At 36.6% G+C, this 27,659-nt stretch overlaps 4 protein-coding genes across 5 annotated transcripts; 3 read left to right on the top strand and 1 right to left on the bottom strand.

Annotated features, from left to right (window-relative positions):
• Nucleotides 1–329: 329 nt before the first annotated feature.
• Nucleotides 330–1,247, top strand: LOC130744914 (transcription factor GTE8-like). Its single transcript, XM_057597075.1, has one exon. The coding sequence runs from the start codon at nucleotides 330–332 to the stop codon at nucleotides 1,245–1,247; it is 918 nt and encodes a 305-aa protein (XP_057453058.1).
• Nucleotides 1,248–2,555: 1,308 nt separating this feature from the next.
• Nucleotides 2,556–4,727, top strand: LOC130746910 (pentatricopeptide repeat-containing protein At2g20710, mitochondrial-like). Its single transcript, XM_057599693.1, has 2 exons — nucleotides 2,556–2,978; nucleotides 3,226–4,727. Exons 1-2 carry the CDS (start codon nucleotides 2,742–2,744, stop codon nucleotides 4,465–4,467), a joined length of 1,479 nt encoding a protein of 492 aa, XP_057455676.1. The 5' UTR covers nucleotides 2,556–2,741; the 3' UTR covers nucleotides 4,468–4,727.
• Nucleotides 4,728–6,986: 2,259 nt separating this feature from the next.
• On the top strand, nucleotides 6,987–9,369 carry LOC130746909 (pentatricopeptide repeat-containing protein At2g20710, mitochondrial-like). The gene is made up of 2 exons (XM_057599692.1): nucleotides 6,987–7,318; nucleotides 7,568–9,369. The coding sequence occupies exons 1-2, from the start codon at nucleotides 7,073–7,075 to the stop codon at nucleotides 8,825–8,827; spliced, it is 1,506 nt and encodes a 501-aa protein (XP_057455675.1). The 5' UTR covers nucleotides 6,987–7,072; the 3' UTR covers nucleotides 8,828–9,369.
• Nucleotides 9,370–12,399: 3,030 nt separating this feature from the next.
• LOC130746907 (E3 ubiquitin-protein ligase RMA1H1-like) lies at nucleotides 12,400–15,460 on the bottom strand. Of its 2 annotated transcripts, none has more exons than XM_057599691.1 (2): nucleotides 15,235–15,460; nucleotides 12,400–13,376 (listed from the first exon to the last, which is right to left on the bottom strand). In XM_057599691.1, exon 2 carries the CDS (start codon nucleotides 13,326–13,328, stop codon nucleotides 12,561–12,563), a length of 768 nt encoding a protein of 255 aa, XP_057455674.1. In that variant the 5' UTR covers nucleotides 13,329–13,376; nucleotides 15,235–15,460; the 3' UTR covers nucleotides 12,400–12,560. The 2 variants fall into 2 exon arrangements, with proteins under 2 accessions (XP_057455674.1, XP_057455673.1); XM_057599690.1 differs by lacking the exon at nucleotides 15,235–15,460 and adding an exon at nucleotides 13,660–15,223.
• Nucleotides 15,461–27,659: the final 12,199 nt, after the last annotated feature.

Raw genomic sequence — 27,659 nt, 5'->3', positions numbered from 1 at the left:
TTATTTTGGACTATCCACTTTTTCATTATTTTTTATCCAATTTTAAAAAATCAAGTTAGCATTTTGACTATTTTCTTTTCAATTATCAAAACTTATCTTTATTTCAAAAAAAAAACTTATCTTCAATTTATATAAGTAAATCAATAACTCCTTAAAAAAAAGTAAATCAATAACGAATCAGAAAAGATATTATATTGATTTAGTTGGGGTTTTGAGCTTTAAATAGAGTTGTTTCACATTTTCACTTCACTTATTTCCAAATCACATTTCACTGATTACGTTATTCCTTTCTCTCTTGCACAAAACACAAGCTCTCTCCAATGGCATCAATGGCAATGTCAGCAGAGTCATCCCAACCCAGAAAATCACTCATCATTAAGCTTCATTATCCTCGTTCTCTACAGCGTAGTCCTTCTTCTTTTTCTTTATCCTCTGATCAGGCTATGGATTCTCATGCCAAGAAGAGGAAACTACTGGATGATGATTCTTCAAAGCAATCAAGTAAAATCTTCAAGACTCATTCAAGAAGAAACGTGTATGGAGATCAGTTGGAGATGAAGGATTCTCACCGCAAGAACGTTGTTTCCAATGATGATTTTTCTGCAGTGACTACTGCCACAAGGTGTACTGGAACAAGAACTGAAAGAACAGAGCAACCTGCGAAAAACCGAGGAACCAAGTTGGCCTCAAAATCAAGAACTTCAAGAACAGGGTCTGAGGAAGAGTTTGAGTTGTTCAAGGATTCTACTTGCATGAGTGTTTCTTCTTCTGTGGATACAACTGCAAGGAGTAATGGAACAAGACCCAAATGGATCAAAACAGAGCAACCTGCGAATGATTCAAGAACAGGGTCTGAGGAGTCGAAGAAGAAGATGGAGCTTTATAAAAAGATGCAGTTGTGGGTGATTTTGAAGCGGATGATGATTGGAAGAGATGGTTGGGCTTTCAAACACCCTCTTGATCCATTTGACTCTGAGAGTCTATTATTGGAGAAGAACAAGAAAAAGAAGCCAATATTGGGATTTGTGGACATTGAATCCAAATTGAAGAACTGGTTGTACTCAGAGCCTGAACAATTTGTTGATGATATGCGGAATGTGTTCTCTCATGCATTGATGTACCCTTCCAGGAGTGAAGTTCACATAATTGGAAGGAGGCTTAGTGACAACTTTGAGCACAATTGGACAACTTTGAAGAAAAAGTGGGCCTCTGAGGACAGAAAACAGAAGAGATCGAAGAAGGTTTGATACAAGGAACTGAATGCAAAAGCAATGTCTTAGACAACAATTGATGATGTTTTCATTCTTGTCAATGTAATTAAGACCATATGATTCCATTAATTAGTATCAATTTTCATGTTTTTAATGCTTAGTCTTCTGGAACTTATGTAGCAGTACCATTAATATTGATATATATATATATATATATGCTCAATTTTGTCAGTGTATTTTTAATTTGTTTCTCTGGTTTTGATCTCAATTATGACTTCAATAAATCAACCTTATATATTGCCATATTGTTAGTGAGGATCTCAGGAGGTTAGTTAATTAGGAGGCTTTTAGTTTTGCTAATTTCGACTTGGACTGTAGTTTTAATTCGTACAGATTAGAGTCAACACTGCATAATGGGGACATATTCCTTGCAGAAGTCTGGGGTGTGAGTCTTTCAATAGCTGTGAAATTCAAAGGATCTTTATCATTTGATCTTTCAAAAAAAAAAAGGTGATCACTGAAGTATTATGTGTTTGGGTCTTTGGGAGATTCATGAAAATGGAGTAGGATGATAAACTGAACACAAACTTTACAGTGTAAGTTTTCTTAACATATCAGCCGTGAAAATATACTAAGTGCAAAGTTCTAAAATATAAAAAACTCATAAAGAACAATATATAAGACGTGTATTTAAAAGTAATAGTGAATAATCATCTCTTCCTACCAAGTTAAAGTTTGTTATCTGAGCTTCCAAATTGTAGATACTTGGCCTCTCTGTTTGATTCTTTTCAATTAGTGGATGTAAAGAGGGGGGGAATAAGGCTGCTCATTTGCTGGCTTCAATGGCAGCATAGTACCTAGTAATAGTTGGTGGGATAATTTTCCTTCTTTGCTTGCTATGGCGATTTAGCGGATGTATTTTTGGTGTTAATTGATTAATGAAAGCCGTACTTCTCCACAAAAAAAGTTAAAGTTTGTTATCTCTTTCTACTATAAAATTATCTCATATTTGATTTATATTATCTCCTTTTATTTAACTTTCTCTCATATTTACTTTTACATCTCAAGGGAGAATAAGGGAAGAGTGAATAAGTAATACGAAAAAGATTCGTGAATATATAAACAGTGTAAACCACTATAAGACATCCACATTTATGACGATTTTTGAATGTCACAACCCATTCTGACAATCAAAACCGCCACAAAATCGGAGTGTCTTGTAATAATTTACACTATTTATATATTTGTTTAGCAGGACTAGGTAATACACATGTGAGGTACTTCACCCTACCTTTCTTTTAGGGAAAGTTCACTATTCATTGTATTAAGAAAGAAGTGTCTACAAAGAGATCACGAACAATACAATCAGGCGATTGAGACCACTATATAGATGATGGAAAATCATGAGCCATACCTTGAGGTCATCAAATAAGGACCTTAAGGCCAAGGGTATGCGTATCACTATTAAGAGTCACAGTACAAAACCCTTAAACCCTAACCCTGTGTGTTTGCCTTCACATTTTCTGTAAAATGATGAACCGCATTGCATCAAAATTGAACCTTAACAACACCCTTCGTCTCTTCTCTTCTTATTCTTCTCCAATCGATACCCTCTTCTTTCGAATTTCCAGAACCGGAGACCCTGCCATCCCCGTTACTCCTCTCCTCAATCAATGGGTTCAAGAGGGCAGACCCATCAACCATGGCGACCTTCAATTCTTCATCAAGCAACTCAGATCCTTCCGTCGCTTCAAACATGCCCTTCAGGTTCATACAAATTCCCAAAATATACAAACATATTATCATTTCATATAACAAGGTGATAATGTAATAAAATTCTGAATAATGTTTTATTAAGCATTTGTTTTCGAGAATAATCGGTTCCGTGACAATGCTATAAGTTGTATGCTCATGGCTCAAGTTTTATTTAGTTTAGAACATTTTGGTTTACATGATAGTTACTTTACTTAACATAAGAGCATTCATTATTGGCTTGTTGTTCTGCTGGTGCCAGATATCGGAATGGATGAGCGATGAAAGGAACCATTATTTACACTCTGGAGACATTGCTATACGTCTCGACTTGATATCTAAAGTCCGCGGCCTAGAGGAAGCAGAGAAATATTTTTGGAGCATTCCGGAGACTTCAAGAGATTTCAAGGTCTATGGTGCTTTTTTGAATTACCATGCGCAACACAGCTCCGTGGAGAAGGCGGAGGCTATCATGCAGAGAATTAAAGAATACCCCTCCATGCCAGCAAAGGGCTTAGCATTGAGTTATAATGTTATGATGGGACTCTATGCTCGGACAGGTCAATATGAGAAATTGCATGATTTGATGCGAGAAATGAAAGAGAAGAACTTATGCAACCATGTCACACTTAATACTTGGCTGAGTGCTTGTGTGACAATCAATGATATAGATGAGATGGAGAAGATACTGGCGCAGATGGAAGTTGATCCCCGGGCAACTGTGGACTGGTTTACATACTGTACTGCAGCAGATGGTTATACTAGAGCCGACCAATTTGAGAAGTCATTGGCAATGTTGAAGAAATCAGAGCAATTAATCCAAGGCAAGGTGACGAGGGTTGCCTATGAATATCTTCTAACTAGGTATGCTGCTATCGGGAAAAAGGACGATGTGTATCGCATTTGGAACATGTGCAAAAACTTGAATCATTCCCGCAATTCAAGTTACATAAGCATGTTAACTGCATTATTACGGTTGAATGATGTTGATGGAGCTGAGAGGATTGTGGAGGAATGGGAATCTGGAAATACATGCAAGGATATAAGAATTCCAAATCTGTTGGTCCGTATGTATTGTGAGAATGGCCTGTTGGAAAAGGCTGAAGCATGTATTGCGAGGCTTTTAGAAAGAGACATTAAATTTGATGGAAGTATATGGGATCGTTTGGCTAGTGGCTATTGCAGGTGCAAAGATATGGATAAAGCAGTTGAAACATTGAAGAAAGCAATATTGGCTGGTCGACCAGGATGGAAGGCTTACCCATTTACTTTAGCTCAATGTATTGAGCATTTGAAAGAGAAGAGAGATTCAGAATTGGCATCGGAGATTCTTAGGTTATGTGGGGAACGAGGTTATTTCACTGCTGCCACACATGATAGATTACTAAGTTATGTGCATGGTGAAATCCCAGAAGCAAATGCCTTAGATCTGATAGATGAAGATAATCGTCTGAGGGTGGTGTATGTTGATGTTCCAGATGGAGAGAAGCAGCACGAAAAGTAGCTCCAGGGAGAGGTGAGTTAATGAATTGACACGGAATTCCCCTTTTACTCTGAAACAGAACTGTGTCCTGTTTCACAAAGCTGAACCATTAATCATCAAGGAAGCACCTTGTTTTGCTATTTTTGGCTTCAGAAAAACAGCAATGCGGTGAGCCTTGCTCAATAATACATATCATTCCATTTGTCACTGTCGAGATATTTAATCTGATTTTCTTTTCTCTGATGAGCTTTGCTTATTGTTAAGATACGAATTCGATGAAAGAGTTCTAATGCTTCGACTGAAATCACGGTGTCTTTGAAATCGGAGAGAGAATGAAAAAATAATTTGTTTATTGGGCCACATACACATAAGTGAGTTTCGTTGAGGATGGTATAGTACTCGAACCATCCAGCATTTTCCTTTACTGGTACTGCAATCCCCCAAACCAGCAATCAAAATAAACACTTTCATGGTTTTGTTTATTAACCTAACCCAGTTTTTCTTCTCATAAAACAGGTAAGTTTATTCGTGAACTAGTTTAGAGTCGGTTCTAAACTGGTTTTAGAACTGAACCATTTTGAAACCAGTTTTAAAACCAGTTCTGAACCAATTTTAAAACTGGTTGTCTGTTTGAAATCAGCTTAACAGCAATATCTCCAAAACTGTATTCTCTGTAGTCTGGACAGTAGAGGTTAATATCAATACCCTATGCCAAATTTACATACTACGACATAGTTCTAAGAAAATGTATTAGATAAAGAACCAAAACCAACAATTAATCTATCATAGAACTATCATTGTATCATATTCATAAGCAATAACACAAGACCTAACCCAGGTGTAATGTTTAATAGCATGTTTGGTATCCCAATTCAATACCATGACCACCCTCAAAATTGCATGCCTTGACATCTTTTCGATAAGTTTTTCCAATCATGCATTAAATCATTATAATGCATCATCTATACCATTCTATAAATGACAATTTTAAGCTGTGCCAGATAATGTTTGTCTAATTGAACCCCTCATATAGCTCCATTGGTAGAGCTAAATACCACTCATCCCACTCACCCCTCACATAGCTCCATTGGTAGAGCTAAACCTGCACCTCTGGCCTTAAGAATGTTTGTCCAAAAGTATCATAAAGACACAAAAAAGTATCATAAAGACACAACCCCCATTTGTCCTTACAATTTTGGAAGTTATATTTGCATGATGTCCTCGCTTATGCCTTGTTTGGTAGAGATGAGATGAAGAAGAGAGATGGAAAAGAGAGAGCTACTCACCATTGTTTGCTTTGTATCACCATAGCAAAAAGAGACTTAAAAAAAGTGAGGTCTACATGTTTTTTGAAGGCAGAGTACTTGCAAATACGTTGTTTTTAGTCCTAAAAAAACCAGGTTTTACAAATAGTGTAAGCTGCCAAAGTGAAGGCACAATGCCCCCACACTATCAAAGCTACCCCCAACAAACTGCATGCGATATTCATTTGATTGTAATCAAGTATCATCGAGGCCTGTTGGAATATTAAATCATCATAATTATTCTTTTTTTTATATAGACATTGTAGAAGGATTTATTAAGTGAAGCTAGCACAACGTAGATGTTCTAGAATTGTAAGATACCAAATTATTCTATTTTTTCAATAACACATAATTATTTTATTTAGGATTTAATTAAATCATAAATAATTATAGACAGTGGATTATATTTTCCTAATCATATCATTTTTAAGTTTTCAGTACTATATAAAGTATTTTAAAAATTAAAATTATTTTTATTTACTTAATAAATTTATTAATATTAATATTAAGTTTGAAAATATTTGTTTTAGGGTTTAAAAAATAAGTTTGAAAATATTTGGTACAAACTTATGTGTATTTATATTGGAGCATGGGTTCTTGATTATCCAGGTTTTATTGGAGTTTTGAAAATTCTTAAAGTAGAGTTTCTTGCAGTCCTTCATAGGCTACCACTTTGTTGAGAGCGAGGGTTTCGTCGTGTTGTTGTTCACACGAACTTCACCTTGGCTTACTTCCTCCTTAAAGGGAATGTGCCTAAACTTTATCAATATGCTTCTATCTTTGTTTCAATCTGCAAGCTTCTCATTGGCAGGTGACTTTGTAGAATATACAACAAGAAGGTAATTTAGTGGAGGATTTTTTTGCTAAGAATAGAGGCAAGATATGCGAGGAGTTTGATCGTTCATGAGCATCCTCCTACAAGTGTTGTCTATTTTTTGTCGGAGGGTTACCGACGAACCATTTTCTTGAAGAGCTAGGTGTCGGGATCCTACTTTTAAGTTTTTTTAGCATTGTTGTACTGAGAAAAAAAATACCTATTTGTATTTATTAACTATAAAAAATATATATTTGAAAGGTATAAAATATATAGATTCATATCCACTTCAGTCATTACACACTAAAAAATAGTTATAGTCAAAGTTATCAAAATGGAATTTAAAAAAAAATCATTTTAGTTTTTTTTTTCTTCGCATTATTAAAAAAATAAGCCAAAAAATGCGGGATCAAATGAGTTATTTTCTTCCTCAACCTGTGGAGAGTTACAGTAACAGCACAAACCCTTAAACCCTAACCCTGTGTTCTGCTTTCCCAATTTCAGCAAAATGATGAATCGCATTGCATCAAAATGGAACCTTACCAACACCCTTCGTTTCTTCTCTTCTTCTTCTTTTTCTTCGGCTCCAGCCGATTCCCTCTTCTTACGAATTTCCAGATCCGGCGACCCTAAAACCCCCATGACTCCTCTCCTCAATCAATGGGTTGAACAGGGCAGACTCGTCACCCAGGCTGAGCTTCGCTTTTTCATCAAACAACTCAGATCCTATCGTCGCTTCAGCCATGCCCTTCAGGTCCATATTATAATTTCAATTTTTTCCTGTGATTAGTTGAATTGAATACATGTTTAGGGAAAAATCTTATATATATATATATATATATATATTATGTAATAAAAATTCAAAAGATTCGTTGGGAGAAGCCTACCCACTTAACTTGATCTCAGAGCCTCGGGGGATTAGTCTTATGGTTGCGGGTTGTTGGGGTATCTTGGGAAACAGAAAAAAAATTAGTTACTTAACTTGTTGTTTTGCTGGTGCCAGATATCAGAATGGATGAGTAATGAAAGGAACCTTCATTTATACTCTGGAGACATTGCTATACGTCTCGACTTGATATCTAAAGTTCGGAGCCTAGAAGAAGCAGAGAAATATTTTAATAGCATCCCAGATACTTCAAGAGATTTCAAGGTCTATGGTGCTCTTTTGAATGGCTATGCGCAACACAACGCCGTGGAGAAGGCGGAGGCTATCATGCAGAAAATGAAAGAAGACCCCTCCATGCAGGCAACGGGTGCAGTATTGAGTTATAATGTTATGATGAAACTCTATGCTCGGACAGGTCAATATGAGAAATTGCATGATTTGATGCGAGAAATGAAAGAGAAGGAGTTATGCAACCATGTCACATATACTACTTGGCTGAATGTTTGTGTGACAATCAATGATATAGATGAGATGGAGAAGATACTGGCACAGATGGAAGTTGATCCCGCAGCTGTGGACTGGTTAACATACTGTACTGCAGCAGATGGTTATACTAAAGCTGGCCAATTTGAGAAGTCATTGGCAATGTTGAAGAAATCAGAGCAATTAATCACAGGCAAGATGAGCAGGGTTGCCTATGAATCTCTTCTAACTAAGTATGGTACTATCGGGGGAAAAGACGATGTGTATCGCATTTGGGACATATGCAAAAACTTGAATAATTCTACTCCAAATTCAAGTTACATCTGCATGTTAACTGCATTGTCAAGGTTGAATGACATTGATGGAGCTGAGAGGATTCTGGAGGAGTGGGAATCTGGAAATTCACGCCATGACCTCAGAATTCCAAATGTGATGGTGAGTGTTTATTGTAAGAATGGCCTGTTGGAAAAGGCTGAAGCATATGTTGGGAGGCTTTTAGAAAGAGACAGTAAATTAGATGGAAGTGTGTGGGATCGTTTGGCTCGTGGCTATTCTAGCTGCAAAGATATGGATAAAGCACTTGAAACAATGAAGAAAGCAATTTTGGCTGGTCGACCAGGATGGAAGGCTTACCCTTTTACTTTTGCTGCCTGTATTGAGCACGTGAAAGAGAAGGGAGATTCAGAATTGGCATCAGAGATTCTTAGGATATGTGGGGAACGAGATTATTTCACTGCTGCCACCCATGATAAATTACTAAGCTATATGCATGGGGAAATCCCAGAAACAAATGCCTTAGATCTGATTAAAGGAGATTATCGTCTGAGAGGGGACTTTTACGTTCCGGATGGAGAGAAGAAGCATGAAAAGCAGCCCGAGAAAGAGGTCAGTTAATGAATTGACATGAAATTCCCTTTTGATTTGAAGCAGGATTGTGTCCAGTTATACAAAGCTGAACCATTCATTTCATTAGAATTCACACATCAACAAACTTCTTAAATCACCATTTTACTCATCAAGTAAGCACCCTGTTTCGGTAACTTTGCCTTCACAAAAACAACAACGCTGGTTCTGTTTTTCCACCAAAATACTTCCCTCCTATCACTTGTTTAGCCTCAACAGCAACCATAGTATTATTGCATGTCTGCATCATCCCATTTTGGAGTTGGACCCCCTACTAATACTTTAGGTAGCTTTTATCATTTTAATGGCATATCTCGTTCTAGTAACTTTAGTCCTCATGTATCTCATCCAGTAGCTATGGTCAAGAAGACAGTTATATGGTTACTCGTATAACTCATGACTTCTGTTTGTTTTGGTGGCTACTGAAACTTTTATTCTTAGGCAAAGAGCAGGCACTGCAATTAGTTAATTGCATTATCAGTTAATTAACTTTGGATTAGTTTAATTTAAATAAAGTTGTCCTTTAAAACTAATATATCCCAGTTTGAGGTTTGAAGATTATGAGTTCTTTCCAGGAAACAGCTTGCACGTCTTAACGATTAATGAATTGAACATAAAAGTAGTTGTAGATATGTTCAAGCTGATATAATTATGTAGGACACACTTGACTTTCAATGTTTGCTTATACTTCTCTTGCCTTTAATTGTGAAACTGGTAAAGGATAGAATTAATATCTGAAAAAGAGGGCAAATAACCTATAGGACCACCGACCACGCCATATTTTTCAAAAAAGAAAACCCTCTTTTTTTACTTAGGACTCTCCGGAAGAAAGCACTGTTGAGATATTTGATCTGATTTTTTTAGTGACACTGTAATCCCCAAATTAGCAACAAGAACAATTCAGATTCATGAACTAAAATTTTCATAAACGATAGGCCAACATTTCAAAAAGGAAAGGCCAGTATGTGTCTTATTATATCATTCATATTATATCATTCATTTTTTTTCCTATGTCTCTTATTTTTCATATCATATCGTAATACCTATCATATCTCTATTTTCTCTCTTTTTTGAGTTTTTTCTTCCTCCACTCTCAGTGTAATCTCGTAGTAAGTGTGTATAAACTATATAAAGTGTGAACAGAGTACCCATTTTAACATTCACATTTATATTATATCTATCATCTATTATCATTTTTAGTCATTCTCGATCTGATAGCTCACCATTATAAAAAAAATCACTTTATCGAGTTTATTCTATTCAAATAACATTCATTTTTTAAAATCTTATTTTTACACATCATTTCCGAGCACATTCATTCTTTTAAACTTAGTTCTTCAAACTTCAATTTTATCAAACGTAATTTCATCAACTGTAAAATAAACGGGCGCTTATCGGCTTTTTCTTTGGTGGTTCAGTATAAAACTGAATCATTGCGGTTCAGTGAGTGGAGATTTAATTTGATTTAATTTTCAATTTAGTAAACTGTAGCTAATCCTCTCTTTCCCTCTACCTTCTCTCACTGTATGTTCCATCTCCGGCAGCTGTCGCCACCAAGTTGTTGGAGCCACCTCTTCTCCGAGGGGCTGAAGAGGTGGCTCCACAACTATTTGTGATGGTCACATCATCTCTGACTACGACCTTCTAGCATCTTCTTGGCGTTGGGCACCATTGTCCTTGTGGCCTTGTCATTTCCTCTAACTCAAAGTCCAACCTCGTTCCTTAACCGCTCAGTCACGTTTCAACCCATCACTCCTCTCAATTGTGGAGGTTGATTATCCTTTTCCTTCCCTTCTTCTAAGTCTCCTTCTATTCCTTTCTTTCTTCCTCGTTCTTGTTTTGTCTGTTGCGTGAGCTTGGAACACTCGCATCGATCATCGCCTTATTCAAATGGTTGAGCTTTGGGTTAGGCTTGATTTCGCAAAGCCTTCAACAATGCTGGAAATTGGAGCAGTGATGTCCAAATCTTACGAGAGATTTGAAAGTTGGCTTGATTGTTAGGCTCTTGAAGGAGAACTCTTTGCGAAACTTGTCTTGTCAAGAACACACTTCTTGTTCAATCGGTGAAGCTTCTTGAATATCAGGTTATTGTTGAAATCAAAACTAAGCTTGGATTTGATTTCAGGAACTACTAGTCTAAATCGTCGTTTCTCTTCTCTCTTAACTCATTCGCTTTCTTGACCACGCTCTCCGCCCTGTGCCACCCTCTAAATGTCGTCGTTATTGCCTCCCACCATCCAGACTTCCACACGAGATGCTTCACCATCTACATTTGTAGGTAAAAGTAGCTTATGTTTGTATCTTTTTGAGTTTCTTGCAATCTATCTTTCAGTTCCTAGTTTTCTTGCTTGAATGAATACTAATCAGAGTATTGGACCTTTAAGTTGGCACCAAACAACTTATTTTCTTCTTAATTGTGTTTGATCAGTGCTCAGTGGAATATTGTTCTTCCATGTTATCAGTGAATAACTTACGTTGTTTGCCTTACACTACTTAAATTCAACTTGAACGCCAATAGGACAAAACACATGTTGGAATCACTTTGACATAGAAAGACAAAATAGCGGGTCCGCAATATGTGATGAAGCCAGAAATCTAGTCATCTGGACCAGAGAAAGTAAGATTGAAAAAAGAAGCCTTATCCACAACCTAACTTGTGAATTGTGATATACAGCTCAGAAACTAATGTTTGAAAATGAAATATCTCCATTACATGCTTGATTGCCTTTATAAGCGTCGAACAGACAATTTATTTTAATATGAAAAATAACTTTTCTGGCATTCCAATATAATTAATAATTCCTATAAAAAAACAATATAATTAATATTTTGATGCAATGCAATCTCTGTATCTTAGCAAAAATGGGGACCAATGACCATAGAGTCTCTTTCATCTTTAATGAAAATCGTACAAAGAAATCAACTGTGATCACTGGAAGTGCTCCCTCTCCCCACCCCACATCCATCACCTTCTTTGTATCATCAGACCCGCGGGGACCTATCAAATATTCCCTTAAAAAAACTATATAATTTTCTCAAATCCCAATATATATTTTATCCAGTGGTAAACCAAATATATATTATGATTATGTTATTTTAAGTTTTTGATAATACTATTAATTATACTTTGCTGCATGGAAGACCATCACTCTTGAATTGTGAAGTAGGCGCCTTTTATTATTATGGAGTTCAGCCACACAGCAACTTGTATCATCCCAACCCAAGTAAATGGATAAGGCATGGCGGCCATTATATGCCTGCCCTTACTAATAAGCTAAAGCCAATACCTTATCCTAAACCTAAATAAAATATGTTAAGGGAACAAGATGTGATAAAATATGCCTAACCTATCCAGTTTTGACCTGTTAAAAAGCGAGTTAAGATTTGACAAAAACAAAAACTAATTAAGAAGGGAGACATGGGGTTGGTAAGCCTTTTAAAGTAAACATATGCTACAACTATTTTTGAATGCTCGTTGACACCGATCCGTACGCATGCATATTTGAATACACGGTAAAAATCAAAGAGAGGTTAAAACCATGATAGACTAAAAACAAGGGGAATTAACTTATGCACAAACACTACTTCAAATAAGCTCAAACCGAGGCCGGTAATTACACATATCTCAGCAATCATCTGCAACTTCCCTGGCTAGAATACATGTATCAGTACACCTAATGTACATTATACAATGACCTCCTATTACTAAATGAAACAGTAGCAGTCAGAACAAGAGAAGACACAACACCATGCAGCAGAAGAGGAAAAAACAGATCCTGCTGAGTGATTTATCAACCCTCATTAGATGCCTTCTAATCCTCGGATTACTGCTCCCTGGTTGGTTATACGAGTACATGTTTGACACCTGGTTCCCAAACACCGTTGCATACATCATCTCACCAAAGATCCCAAACGTGTTATCAAGTGAACCACTTGTGCTAAACATTGGTGAGGTACTATAACTGCTTGGAATTGAGTTGAACATTTGATGATGATGATGATGATGATGACGATGATAAGGATCATGGAAATGCTGGTTACTTTGAAAAGTTGGTTCGGAAGCAGTTGATGTAGCATTATACAATATGGGACCCAAGGGTCTTCTTGGGATGACACTCCCAACTTGTTGATAAGCCTTGTTTTTAGAAGCTATTGTGGTTTGGCCACGGCCATACAATGGAACTAGTGAGGATTGAGAAACTTCTGATTTGCACACTGGACATTGTGGCTTATTCTGCTCCACGTTTTCTGAAGAAGCGCTATTCGAATTAAGCCATTTGTAAATGCAGGGCCAGCAGTAAAGATGGCCACAGAGAGTGACCACTGGATCTTGAACACAGTCTAGGCAGATGTTGCAGTCAAAGCCACCAGAGGAAGTTCTATCAGACTCTGCAATGAAATCAGTGGAGGATTTCCATTTTTCCAAAGATGGTCTATCTTCAAAGGAATCAATTTGAGACATAGTCTCCTCCAAGTATGCATCTAAGGCCATTGTTTGGTATGTTACAGAATTTTCTCCTTCTGGTAGTGGTACCTGAACCTGAAAAACATCAGCATTCTATGAGTGCCTAATAAGCAGCTATTGATCATCATTTTCTATCGCACCAATAAAATTTTGACATGTAAATTAAAAACCACCAAGTAATTTTGTAGCTGCCCCACTCATGTCGTTTTTAATTGCCATTGCAGGATTTCATTAATGAAACAGGAAATTGAGACATCATTAGGGTAGAATATCTGCTCGGTTTAAATTTTGAAAAGCACTCTAGAAATTCATAACAAAATAAGCATCAAAACTGAAAGTTAAAATGTAAAATGCCAACCTCCATAGAGCAATGGAATGACTATTTTCTTTATGGTTGACAAACTCCAAAATCTTAGCATCAAATCATAAGGTTTACATGATAATATCATAGTACCAACAACATATACAAAAATACATATACAGAAATTTGGAAACCAACTTCTATATAGGGCATTAATTGACCTTGAAAGTTAAGGATCTTTATAAAAAATTATGTTGAGTTGGATAAGCATGGCTCAAATGGTTGGTTTGGGTGGGGTCGGAGTTTGGCTATAGGTGATAAGTCCAAGTTGTGGTATAACTTCTAACCACTTCTAACCACTCCTAACCATCAAATATTTTTTTTATAATAATAATTGTTTAGAAAGAGATAAAATCATATTTCAAAGTTATTCACTAATTGTTGAATACATGGTTGAAAACCATAATTAAATTAAAGAAAATTACATATATCCATCCTGATTTTGACTCATTGTAACATGTATTCAAACATCCACTAAGTATACCAAACTCTCCAATCATTCCTCTAAGGTTTTAATTCTTCAGGATAGTTAGAAATAAATTCACAATTTTTGTTTTGGTCGCTCTGAAAAAGTGTTTTCAGTAAAGACTACAGAGTCCACAACCATTTGTGTTTTCAGAAAAAATTGACCATTACAGTGGCAGACATTAAATGGGCCAGCTGTATGATAAAAATCATCTTTGTTTGACAGATTAAAATAAAATTTATCGGTAGAATTCATCTACCTATTCAATTATGTACCATACAGACCATGTATATTTAATTATATGCATCATGCTGACCATGTAAAGCAGTTTCTGATATCTAAAAGCACACCAATCACGAAATCAATTTTGAGGAAATAGCAATGAAATTTCTTTTCAGATCTGCTGTGAGAGACAAGACTCAATCATTAATGAATAATGGAAAATAGTGGACTATTCTGGAAACAGAGTCCAAAGTTCAATCCCATACCTCCATCTAGTTATGGAGAACAGAAGTTCACAGGGAATGCATAGAATGTTTGGATCATATTATCAAAATCAATTTTGAAATCCAGAAGTTACTCACAAAAGTTTCTCCCCAAAATAGATTCAAGCATTAAATTAAACTTGTGAACAGAGAAAATTAGTTAAGACTTAAGATCATAAACAAAGGTGGCGAAATTTGACATATTTTGATCAGAAAGAAATCATCTGAAACCATCACAGTATAACACAACCAGACACACAAAAAAAAATAAAGAGAACATGATTGTAAAGCCATAAACATAAAAAGCAGGAAAAATGGGTAAGAATTTTCATGATTTTTTAACACGAACCAATCAGCAAGGAAAGTTAACCATACTGGTGAAGGAAAAAGGTATTGCCATCTATTGCAAACACAAGGAATCAGAATCTCAACGCAGAGGATAGATACTAGTTTCTTTGCGGAAAGCTAAAGGAACCATTAATGACCAAGTTGTCCCTCACAACAATCAAAGAGTGAAAACAAAAGAAAAACAAAGCTGTTTGATGAAAAATTTCAACACCCAGATGGACAAAAGAGGCTTATCACACAAAGAATGAAACAGCATGAGATTTGAATACTTACAGTTACAGATGAGTAGAGGTTACAACAACTGCAAGGTCTCTCTCTGTGAAGTTGCAAACTCAATGGAAACAATGGATAAGCGCGTTGAGAAGCAGAGACAGAGAAGAGGAAAGTATGTGGAAGGGAAGGGGAAGAGGAAGAAGGAAGAACAGGGGAAGGGATAGCGTACGAGGGAAAAGAAGCGAGGAACAACAGAGGACGATGGGGTTTTATAATAACAGTTTTTTTGTTGAATGCTGTTTTGTTTTGGGGTTTTGTATTTTAAAAATGCTTATAACAGTTGAAGCTTGAAATAAATTCGTATTTATCAGTTTACAAAAAATAAAAATGTAGAAACTTCTTGTTGTTTCTTTTAATTTTTAGATGATTTAATGATAAGGTTTGTTGAGAAAAAAAAATAAAGATTTTATTTTAAATTACTTTGTGAATTTGAATATAATTGTAAAAATAATTAATATTTAGCTTAACTGTGGTCCATAGTTTTGAGGATGAGTGATTTTGGTCCCATTGTTTTGGAGCTAATCATTTTTATTTTACTTTTACTTTTAAGATATGTTTGGTGGATAGGGTAAGACTAACATGGAATAATGTAATTATATCATGCTATAAACAGTTATTTGTTGTGTCAGCTTGATAAGATAATAAAATCTTATTTATTACCTTACTATGTGTGTCATGTGTAAAACTTATGGTAAAAGAAAATTAGGTTAAAACTTATTCAATATAAGATAATTTGTTCCTATTTCTCCCTGTTTCAATTTTTATAATATAGTATGCTGATTAATAAATTAAAAACATAATTTGAATAATATATTAAGTTGATACTGTTAAGTTGAAATTATTTAATTGTTCATATAATTTAATTAAAATTTAAAATTTATAAATGGTAAAATTATTAATTTAATTGAAATTATTTAATTGTTCATATATTTTTTCATTATCACTTGATAGTACATAGTTAACTTATTATGTTGTTTTTAAAGAAACTTATTATGTTACTCATATTGTAATAATAAAAATAAACTAATAAATATACGAATAATCACTTATAAATATTAATTTAATAATATTAAATACAAATTAATTTTCTGTTATCATGTGATACTATTTACTTAGAACTATTTATCTACTAAGGATCTTGTTTGCTTGGTAATGCATTTTGTGGAGTTTTATTGGCGGTTTTTAATCATCAGAAACTGCTTCTGGCATTCACAACCCGCAATTAGAGAAAAACGACCACAAACAGTTCATGGTACTGGGAAGATGACGATCATAATAACTCTCACGAAAATGTTTAGTGACGGTCTAAAACTTTCACAAAATATAAAAATAGTCACCATTAAAAACCCACATTTTATTGTACCGGCATAATCTTAAGTTATTAACCAATAAAAGTATTTTATGATTCACCGATTAAATATGAAAACAAGGAGTATAAAAGAATACAGGTTTGATGTATTTGTAAATCAATCTTCTTGAACATAAAATCAATCCTTACAAAATTTGATTTTGTATTAGAGTTAAATATAATCCTCTTTGAAATATTTGTTGTTCTCTGAGAATTTTCAATGTTAAGTGAATTCTCACCTCAAAAAGCAAATCAAAACAAAAGTAAATCATTGGATAACGATCTTAACAAAACAAAACAATTGAAATCAGGAAAATAAATCAAATTTCATACTTTATATTATGGAATATGGGTATATGATAGGAAAAGAAATTCTTCCAGTCCTGTCGAAAAATGATTGGATAACGATCTATTTAATATTATCCACCTCATCATTAATGGTTACTACAAACCACAAAAGTTGATAAAGTTGTTTGTATGGATTCAGGATTCGTGTTCTCTTTGTTCATGTCATATAGTAATGATGGTGATGTCTACTACCAATTCAGAATAGGATAAATCCCATGTACCCAAGAAATTCAAATTAGGCTATGGCACTAATGAATTTTATCTTAATTTTATAAAGGACTTTATTATCTATCTAATCACAACTCCAAGTACTTTAGGATTAATTCCATAGAAATATTTAAAAGAAATCAATTAAAAATAATTATCAAGAATAAATTATTTATACTTTAAATTTCATGGGACAAAAAAGAGGCATGCAAATTGCAATTCCTGATTTATTGGTGAAGATGGAAGAAATTGTAATCAATATCAATATATATTAGAAAAGAACAACTTCTAGCATGACGTGTCGCTCTCACAGGCCAAGTTAGTGACGTGTCGCTCCCAGATTAATTCTCACATAATATTTTACATGTAAGCTCTTTCTCCTTGGCCCCACTTGCCACATGTGCCCTGATTTTTCCTTACCTTATTTCTCCTTAATAAAAAAAATACATTTTTAAATTTTAGATTTGATTAGGATTTAGGTAGTTTATTTCTTGATTTTTTCTTGCTATCAATCTTCAGTTGATCATAAGTTTGCAGTATTTCTTGGTGGATAGAAAGCCTCTTCCTTTCATTGACATCAAAATCAACCCTAGAAGAAGGTTCTGTAATTTCTTCACAAATTTCTTCATAAACTAAGTTGAGAAGAACAACAAAAGTTGTGAGAAAAAGTGATTCTCATATTTCTGAATTAATTAATGTTCAACTAGGGATTCTTTTGCTTTCATATGTTGTGAATTAGAATTTTATGGTACCTTATTTGCTTATGCTCATCAATGAGGAAACTTTCTTATTAAAACATATATGCTAAAGCACATTAAACAAATGAGTTGAGTTCAATACCTAATTAATTCAGTAGTGTTGAGGCTATTTATTTTATTAAAGTTTTGATAAATAAAGGTTGAAGGTTTGTAGTTGTTCTCTTTGTGCTAATTGCCTAATTATGACTTGAATATGTGCAGAATTTGAGCAACAATGTTTGTCTCATGGTTGGTATTCTCCGTCGTTGTTCGCCACATCGCCACCCAATCAGGTGTTTTTCGTTTTCCGTTTTTTCCGATTGCATTATACCAAACCAAAATATGATCAAAAGATGAAATACCTCTAGAAATCCATATGCCAAATTCATCAAAGCCACTCCTTTTCCATATCCCTCTTGAACGTTTATGTCATTCCTATGAAAGTAAATGTTTGAGCTTGAGCTTTGAAGTGCTTGAGCTTTGGTTTTCTTTATTATTAATAGGTACAGATCAAAACCTTATGTTGGTATTTAGATGCACTAATATTTATTGTTGATATAATTGAGTGGATTCTGTAAGGGTTGGTTGTTATTTTTTTTTTTGCAACTAATGTGCTTACTTACAAGCTTCCTTTACTATATGCAAGTTGCATGGTTGAGTTCATTTGCTAGCTGAGATAAGAAGGAAATTCTTTAGTGATGAAATTCAAACCATTTCTCAACTAGATTTCAGTTTTATTGACATGTTGAACTTACCTGATATTGTTTATGCTAATTAGTTTTTCCTTTCGTTTGTTGTTCAGGTTTTTCTTCAATGTTAAGAGATATATATGCTTCATTGCTCAGGTACTATATCTTTTCTCTTCTCTCTATGTGGTTCATATTTTTCCTCTTTTCTCTCTTATGTGGTTATGGGTACTGCTACATGTTAGAGAAGTTGAAGGGAATTCCAACTATTCAAATTAAGAATCCATAAAATTGTTGTTCCATTGCTTTTGACTTTGTGGACTGATTGAGTTTTCTTCATTTTCCATGCCTATATGTGATTAATACGTAACAAGATTAAAAAAAACGAATTTTGATTCTATTAATTCAAAGATGCAGGAGGTAAGTGAGTGGGTTTTCAGCTGGTGAAATAGCAAGGAAGACAGTTAAGTTTTAAGATGGTGGCTTTGGTCGGTGTGGCGCCACATTCAGGCTTGAGAGAATCCAGTAGTTTTATTTCAGGATGCAGGGTTTCAAACTCTTTTCTTTCAATCGGAGGAGGAGGTAATAATATATTTTAGGATTCACTCATAGTAATATTAGTAATTCATGGATGTAGTATTTTGGGTTTAAAATAGTTAATCGAAATGTTTTAACATTGCTCAAGTATTATTTTAAGAAGTTGCTGACCAGAACTTCTTACCACTTAAAATATGAAGTTCTTTGCTTTAAATTGGTTGTGTATGTGCAATTATTTGTCTCCATCCATGCTTTACTCTATAGATTGTTCAAAAGCTTAGGCTTGCCATTGTGACAGAGTCGTTACCTAGGTAGGAGTTAAGACAACTTCATCTTCGCAAAAGGAGTGGATCCATATATTGTTGTTTGAAACTTGAATATCTTTGATGTATATGGTTTATTTAGAGGTTATCTTAGGCTGTACGTTTGCTTTGATATGCATCTCATAAGACTTTTATGTTGGGATCTGGAATTCTAATTGTATTTTCCCTAGAATGTTAAAATCCAGAGGATCCTGATAGTGGAGAAGAGATAAAAGAGGAAGTTGAGTAAGCTAAAGGAACACATTATCATATAACCTTGATAGTTTAAGAGTTTAATGAATATGCACTGACAGTGTAAAATAGTTTTACACAGTCATCTAATCAAAGCATGCCACATAAAAGAGATAATTACATTTGACTTTAATTTTAATTAAAAGAATAAGATATTTTCTTATTTGACGGAATTCAATTGGATGTCTGTGTAAAACTATTTTACACTGTCAGTGCATATCCATTAAACTTTAATTTCATATTGAAATTTATAATACATGTGCAGGAGTTCTTGCCTGTTATATTGTTAAACCTCAAATATTTTCTTCAATGTTGTAAATATAAGTTTTTTCTAAGTCTTGATCCTTATTATGATTAAAATTTCTTTCTAAATTTTTAGTTTTGTTTATAAGCAATTATTTGACTGATATAATTAATACATGAGCAAACTCTGTCGTGCAACGCACGGGCAATTGGTTTTTTTTGGTTAAGCATGATCAATTGGTATAAACACAATGATGTCATACTGTATGATTTATCTTTCACAATTCTGATTTGTGTTACTATCACATTCTTTTTTTTCCCTAAGATTAATATGTGTTCTGAATGCTTTATTGCTGATTCCTTATATCTATGATTTGTGCTATCGTCTTCATGTTCATGAAGAATGTGAATCGAGTTCCTGTTGATCTGCATCAAGCTTAGTTTATTTTACTGTGTGAAAACGAACTCGCATATATAATCACGTTCATGAAGAGTCTTTTCTCTTTTTTTTTTAATCGTAGATTAAATCAGTTATTGTGTATTAGCCACCATTAAACCATCCCGTGATATGTTTTTGCAGAATTTGAGATTTTGAGATTTGGTTAAGCAATCTTTTAATTAGTAATCCAATTGTACGAATTTCTATCTATGCAACAAAGGTCTCAATTTAAGACTAATTGTCAATTTTGCACATCATTTCTGACTCTTCTATTTTATTTGTTTTTTATTATATTTTTAATAACCAAAGTATTAATTGATGTATCAAATATAATAGGCATATTCCCCGTGCAACGCGCGGGTAAAAAACACTAGTGATGAAAAAAAGACAAAAAAGAGTAACTAACCAACTTAACAAGTTGAGAGTTTAACAGAAAAAAGATAAAATAAATAAAAGGGAGGGTCGTTTTCTGCAGAGGGGGGATGGATAAGCTCATAAGCTTCCCTGACGTGGCGTCACATATCACGCCCGACGGCAACACTCTGCACGAGACTCTTCATCAAATAATACTACTGGCTACTGCCATGCCATGCCATGCCTTTTTTAAAATAATGTTCAAAATAAGCACTTAAATAATGAGGTGGAGACCTATCATTAGACCTAGTTAGTTTCAATGTTGAGAGCCTGGTCACCCCAATAATGTTTGGTTTTGCATATGTTAGGCTTTTTTTCTGAATGGTGTGAAAAGAAATATTAATTGGAGAAAGGGGGTAAAAAAAATAAAATTTGGCTGTCTGGGGTGGTTTCTGACAAGGAATTTATGCCATTCGTGAGGTTTCCTGCGAATGGTAATAAGCCAAATAACAAAGTAAGTACTGAATGACATGAACGGAAGCTTTTTCAGGTTGACCAGAAGCCATTCGAGAGAATCCATGCGAATGCATATAAGACAACGGAGGAATCTGCCTTTTTCAAGAGTTGACTGGGGAACAAACAGCATTCGCGTGTCAGATCGCGAATGCCTGACAGGGCTGACTGATGGCTGACATGGTGCAGGCATGCAGTGACATTCGCCTCCTGCCTTGCGAATGCATTGTCGGCCACTAACTTTTATAAAATGACCCCAGAAATAGCCAAGTTTGCATGCTCGAATTCACCTCTCCAACTCTCTCCATTCACAACTTTCAAGCTTCATTTCTAAACTCTCATTACATAAGTTTGATACCTCTCAAGAGAACCTACCCTCAAACTCTCTCAAGTGTAAAAGTATCTATATTGTTGGTAATTATTTCTACCTCTATCTCTCACTCTAACCTTTCAAATATTTTAGTTTATCATTTTTTTTTGAGTCTCAAACTTTTTTTGATGCCTAATTTTCGGTTGCATGTTATAATTTCATGAAGGTTTTGTAAATGGCGGATGAAGCAGTGCTAACTCTCGGTCCAAAAAATCCTACGTTGTTGGTGAAACAAAACAAACATGTGTCGGGATATGTTTGGAACCAAACAAGTAAGAAAGTTTTGAAGCTGAGATTACCCCATATTCCTTTGAATGGTGTCCCTCCACAAATCGAACAATATGTTCGATTGGCTGGATTTTACGAGGCCGCTCTATGTGGTTCTCTCAAACAAGACAAAGTGTTGATATCAGCACTGGTGGAGCGTTGGCGGCCCGAGACGCACACCTTTCATATGCCGTTTGGAGAGTGCACCATCACTCTTCAAGATGTTGCCGTTCAGCTGGGACTAAATGTTGATGGACAACCTGTTACCGGGGTGACATGGTGTGACTGGTCTGATCTTGTTACTCGTGCGCTAGGATTCACTCCACCGCGACGTGCTATTAGAGGAAGTTGTTTAAACTTGAGATGGTTAAACCAGTGTTTTGATTTTGAAAACCTAGGTGCACTTGAGCCGGCAGAAGCTGAATTTGCTGCAAGAGCATTCATTTTGCGCTTGATTGGCACTTTCTTATTACCCGACCACTCGGGATCACATGTGCCTCTAAGATATCTACTACTCATAGAGAATTTAGCTATGGCCTCCACGTACAGTTGGGGTTCGGCTGTGCTTGCAACTCTCTATCATAAGTTATGTCATGCAACCGGTTATGAACGACAAGAAATCAGCGGTTGTACTTATTTGCTCCAAATCTGGGCTTGGGAAAGGATTCCAATGACTGCCCCTGAAACCATACCGATATTGCCACTCGGCTGCCCCCTCGCAGGAAGGTATGCACGTCATTTACAAGTAGTTATATTTATTTGTGCACATAAATGCGACAAAATAAGCCGTTAATAAATACTCCCTAAATTTTATTTCAGGTGGGGAAGAAACCCAAATCGTGTTGACGTTGGTCGTCAAACGAATCAAATTGATTTGTGGCGGATCAAGCTCGACGAACTGCGAGCTGAAGACGTAAGTTAGTTATGCTTATATTATATTATTTTGATATCTTGTCTCAATCATTTTATGTTTATGTTCTCAATTTTTTTCGTCTAATTTGGATGTGTAGTTTGTTTGGAGGCCATACCTGGATCATGTTATAAATTCGCTACCGGAACGGTGTCGGCAAAGCATGCACTTGTGGAGATCAGTTGTGCCAATGATATGCTACGCCTTTGTTGAGTGGCACCAACCGGATAGAGCCTTGCAACAGTTTGGCATGTTTCAGGGGGTACCTGACCCACCATATCAAATTGATAAACTGCATGACATAACTTTGTCAGGGAAGGAAGAGGAAGATTGGGTTACAGCCATGATGCCCTTTATACAGATGTGGGGGCAAAGACACCAAAGGACGGTACAACAACCCGTGGTTAATACGTTTGCTAGCCCTAACGACCATTACATGAAGCGGTACGCCCAACATTCCATTCGTTGGCTGACGCGTCAGAGTTCGACAACAGGGCAAATTGTAATGTTATATAACCTTTGCTTCTCTTTGTTCCTACGTTTGTAAATTTTGAAATACTAACTTTTTATTTATTAACTAATGTAGGGTGAACACATTCAACATGTGTGGTATGGACTTTCTGACGTTGGTCGCGGTACGTATACACCTGAGGAAATGCAAAGCCAAGCCGCGCGTTGCCTTACATTATGCCACCAGCTGGACAGGATTACTGTTCCTGCCGCGTCAGTTCAACTCATGCCTACGGACTTACCACGTCCCACACATGAAGATGTACCACTTGTTGGAAGAGCAGAAGCACAGGGTTTGGGCAAGTATTGGAAAGAGGTGCATGCTCAGGATGTGACTATACATGGAGGTACTCTGCCACCCCGAGAAGGTGAGTACTCGTTGTATCCTCTATATCATGGTGATTCATACCGGCAGTACCACTTTGGGGGTGGGTCGAGACAGCCTGCAAATGAGTCAGGGTCATCTGGTAGTTCCCAACACTACCAAGAGCCACAGATGCAGATGCCGGAGTCACAACCATATTCTGGCTCACAGCCATACATTCCAGACATGCATTTTGGTGAATCACAGTCACAACAATATTTTCAACAAGAGCATCATTCGATTTATGACCAGTTCAGGACACCGGAAATGCAGCACATTAATCCCCAAGGATGGAGCCCTGTACCTGGATGGGGAGGCGGTGGTGTAAGTGAAGTGTTGGATATCCCCCGAGCTTCTGACGTGTTGAATCCCCGACCATCATTCTGGAATGTTGCAGACCCAGATGCTATCAGTCATGCACAGGCTAGCTTTGTGTTTGACTTGAACCAAGCATCTGGAGTAGGAGACAATGAGTCTAACATACATGGACTTTCTTATGGCCAAGGTAGCCAACATGAGAACCCAGCAGAACAGGAGGGTAGGCCATATCGAGTAGCGAGAGACACACCTTGGCCTGATTGCGGAACGGGATCCCACCGAACTCATCATTGATCTATTGTATTGTTTTTGTTAATTAATGAATGGAAGGGAAAAACATTAGTTTAATCATAAACTCATTTCTCATCTTGATCATCATAATTAATAAAACCTCATAACAGTTGTGTACTTCCACCACATCATTGAGGCAAACACAAAATAAACAAACACACAGCAAACACAAGCAACCCAAATATAAAAACAACCCTTAGACAGAAGAACAACCCTCACACACAAGAACAACATCTATCTCTGTAGCGAAACAGATCTTCGACTCGATTGAGGCTCCGTCAAGTCCATCTCATTTCTTATTCGAGTTGACCTAGGACGACCCTTCGCCCTAGCCGTGGACGGATCTGGAACAATTCGATCCCCTTCCCTTGGTGGCATGTTCAGATCATTGCCAATGGGATACCACTGTTCTTGATACGCATCCAATATGCTCTGAAGCGTATAAACAGGGTCCACTAAACTCCAATAGTCTAAACTTTGATGCATATAGGCAGCGATTGCGTGGTCACATGGATACTTGAATGTTTGAAAGCGCTCACATTCGCACGTTCTATTGTCCAACCGCAGAGACCATACATACCCATTGCGATGCCTTCGCTGGTTAAAACCTTCCTCCACCTCAAACCTTGTCCTATCGATGCTGTACGTGCGCACGATATGAGCACCTGCGAGTAGAACATTCTTTTCTATGGCTACCCTAACCTTTTTACAGAATATGTGGCCAGCGGCCTTTTCACGAGCTGCTGCCTGACCTTTCTGAACAAAGTAATCCACCATCCTCCCGTACGTGCATTTCACCAATGCAGTTATAGGCATGTTTCTTGCACCCTTCAACACTTTGTTAACGGCCTCAGATAAGTTTGTTGTCATATGGCCATATCGACGCCCACCCTCATCGCATGCTCGACTCCATGTCTGATTTTCGATGCGGTCAATCCAATCTCTGATAGCTGGACTTATTCCTCGAAACCGGCGGAGTTGTCTCTGAAAAAGATATGGACAAGGCTCGTAACCTGCACATTTTAACACAAATACATTCAACTTGACAGTTAACCAATTCAAGTTTGAATAAATGAAGATATGCATGTGGCTTACCCATATTGATCAGGTCAAGCTTGTGCTTCTGATTCTTGAACGTACGATTAAAATTGCTGGCAATGTGGCGGATGCAGTAAACATGATAAGCGTTTGGTGGTTGCCACCCGTTAGCGGGATTGCGTACTGCTGCCTTGATGCCAGCGTGTCTGTCAGATATCAAACATATACCCTGTTTTTGGGTGACCTTCATACGTATCAAACGTAGAAACCATGACCAGGAGCTCAGATTTTCCCCCTCGACAATTGCAAATGCAATTGGCAAAACATTGCTGTTCCCGTCCTGTGTTGTTGCGATGAGTAAAGTTCCACTATACTTGCCGTAGAGCCATGTCCCATCAATCTGTATCACAGGCTTGCAGTACTCGAAAGCATCACAACATTGTTTGAAGGTCCAAAATACACGTTTAAATGTCTTTGAACCGACAACGACATTACCATTACAGTCGATAATGTCACTTGTGGATATTGCGTAATAGGACCCAGGGGAAAACCGAAGCATATAATTCAGCCATCTAGGGAGCAAGTCATATGACTCTTCCCAGTTACCAAAGATCTGTGCAACCGCTCTCTGCTTTGCTTTCCAGGCTTTAAAGTATGATACTTTATACCTGAGCACACCCGTGATCCTCTCTTGAATAAGAGAAACAGGTACAGTAGGATGGGTACGTACCATATCTGCAGCATTAGAACAAAATCATAAATTACTAAGTATTTTTAAGGGTAACAAAATAATAATACTGAGAAAAAGTTGTACCAAGAATGAATGAACATATAAAGTCGGATGTCAACTTCTTATGGTCCTGCGACTCTATCGTATTGATGCATGTATGCAGACCGCCCCACCTAGTTACCGTCCACATTCCAGTTTTTTTAGAACACATGGCCCTCAACTTCCAAGAGCACCCATTCGGACATCTCGCCACAAAGTATGTGGGTTTGGATTCAGCCACAATATAAGTTATATTTAACTTAAAACAATAATGCTTGAGGGCCATCTGGACATCTTTCTTGGTCTCAAAACACTGGTTTAGATATAATTCATCACCTAGCTGCCACGATGTCTGATCATCCCCTCCAGTATAGAAATCTGTCTCTTCATCGGGGTGTTCCCAGTTAATATATGAATAGTGTGGAGACTCATTCCAAAATAGGGTTGAGACGCCTGTAGCAAAGAAGATTTATACAAGACGCGATATATGGATAAATACAACACCTAAAGAGTTAAAGTGACTATACATACCATGCGTTTCAGAAGAAACATTCACCGGCGTCGGTAATCCAATAGGAGGTCCGGGATTGCCGGAGCCACCCTCGTCCGAGTCGGACAAGTCACCTCTATCACCCAATCTTTCATCTTCATCATGATCATCTGAAGATAAAATCTCCTCACCATCCACATTATCAGTGTCATGGTAGTCATAATCATCATCCAAATTCATTGTGTCATCACCCAAATGAACAACCTCCTCAACACCACGGCTACCACCGGCTTCATGAGCGAATGCCTGCTGCGGACTTATCGGATTGGTTGAGGCCGGTATTGATGAACTTTCAGCTTCAGCAATATCAACGTATAACTCTAGCGTTGTCATGGAAGACTGTTGACGAAATCCATCCATCATGACACTCACGTCTTGATTATCAACTAGCTCAAGAGGTGAAAAAAGGATCGGATTTGAGTTAGTCATAAATCTGCAAATGACTCTAGAAATTATTTGGTTTCTTTGGAGCTTCAACCTCTCATGGATTTTACTCTTCAAGCGGTCGAATGTGATGTTGCATTTGAGATGCATGGACCTTGCTTGACCTTCAAATATGACACCTTGATTGCCATTGAAAACTCTACCTCTAGAATACACAAGAGCAATGACCTTATCCATCTTTGGTGATTTTTGAGCTATTAAAACGTAGGAAGTTTTGGAGAAAATTTGCAAATGGTGCTGGGAAGAAATCTGATTCAGAGAGCTTGGTTTTATAAGGAGGATCCGGAAAAAAATTATATTTTTAATGCATTCGCAATAAAGCATTCGAATGCTTGTCTTTGACCGACACTGCATTCGTTTCCTGCCTCGCGAATGCCTGTCATTGGCTGTATTCTGCATGCATGTCACTCATTGTCAGCCATTCGAACTAAAGCATGCGAACCCCTTGTCTTTTTTTTGCAGATTTCACATGCACGTCCCTTGTCTTATTAGCATTCGCAAGGATGCTTGTGAATGGCTACTGTTCATGCTGGCAAATGTGTCATTCAGTACTGAAAAGGTATTTTGTCTTATTACCATTCGCAAGGATGCTTGCGAATGGCTACTGTTCATGTCTGATCATGTCATT

The sequence above is a fragment of the Lotus japonicus genome, chromosome 3 (assembly GCF_012489685.1).
Source record: "Lotus japonicus ecotype B-129 chromosome 3, LjGifu_v1.2".
NCBI classification, from domain to species: Eukaryota; Viridiplantae; Streptophyta; class Magnoliopsida; order Fabales; family Fabaceae; genus Lotus; species Lotus japonicus.
Note: the sequence above shows the minus strand (reverse complement) of the source record. Positions and strands in the feature narration are given on the sequence as shown.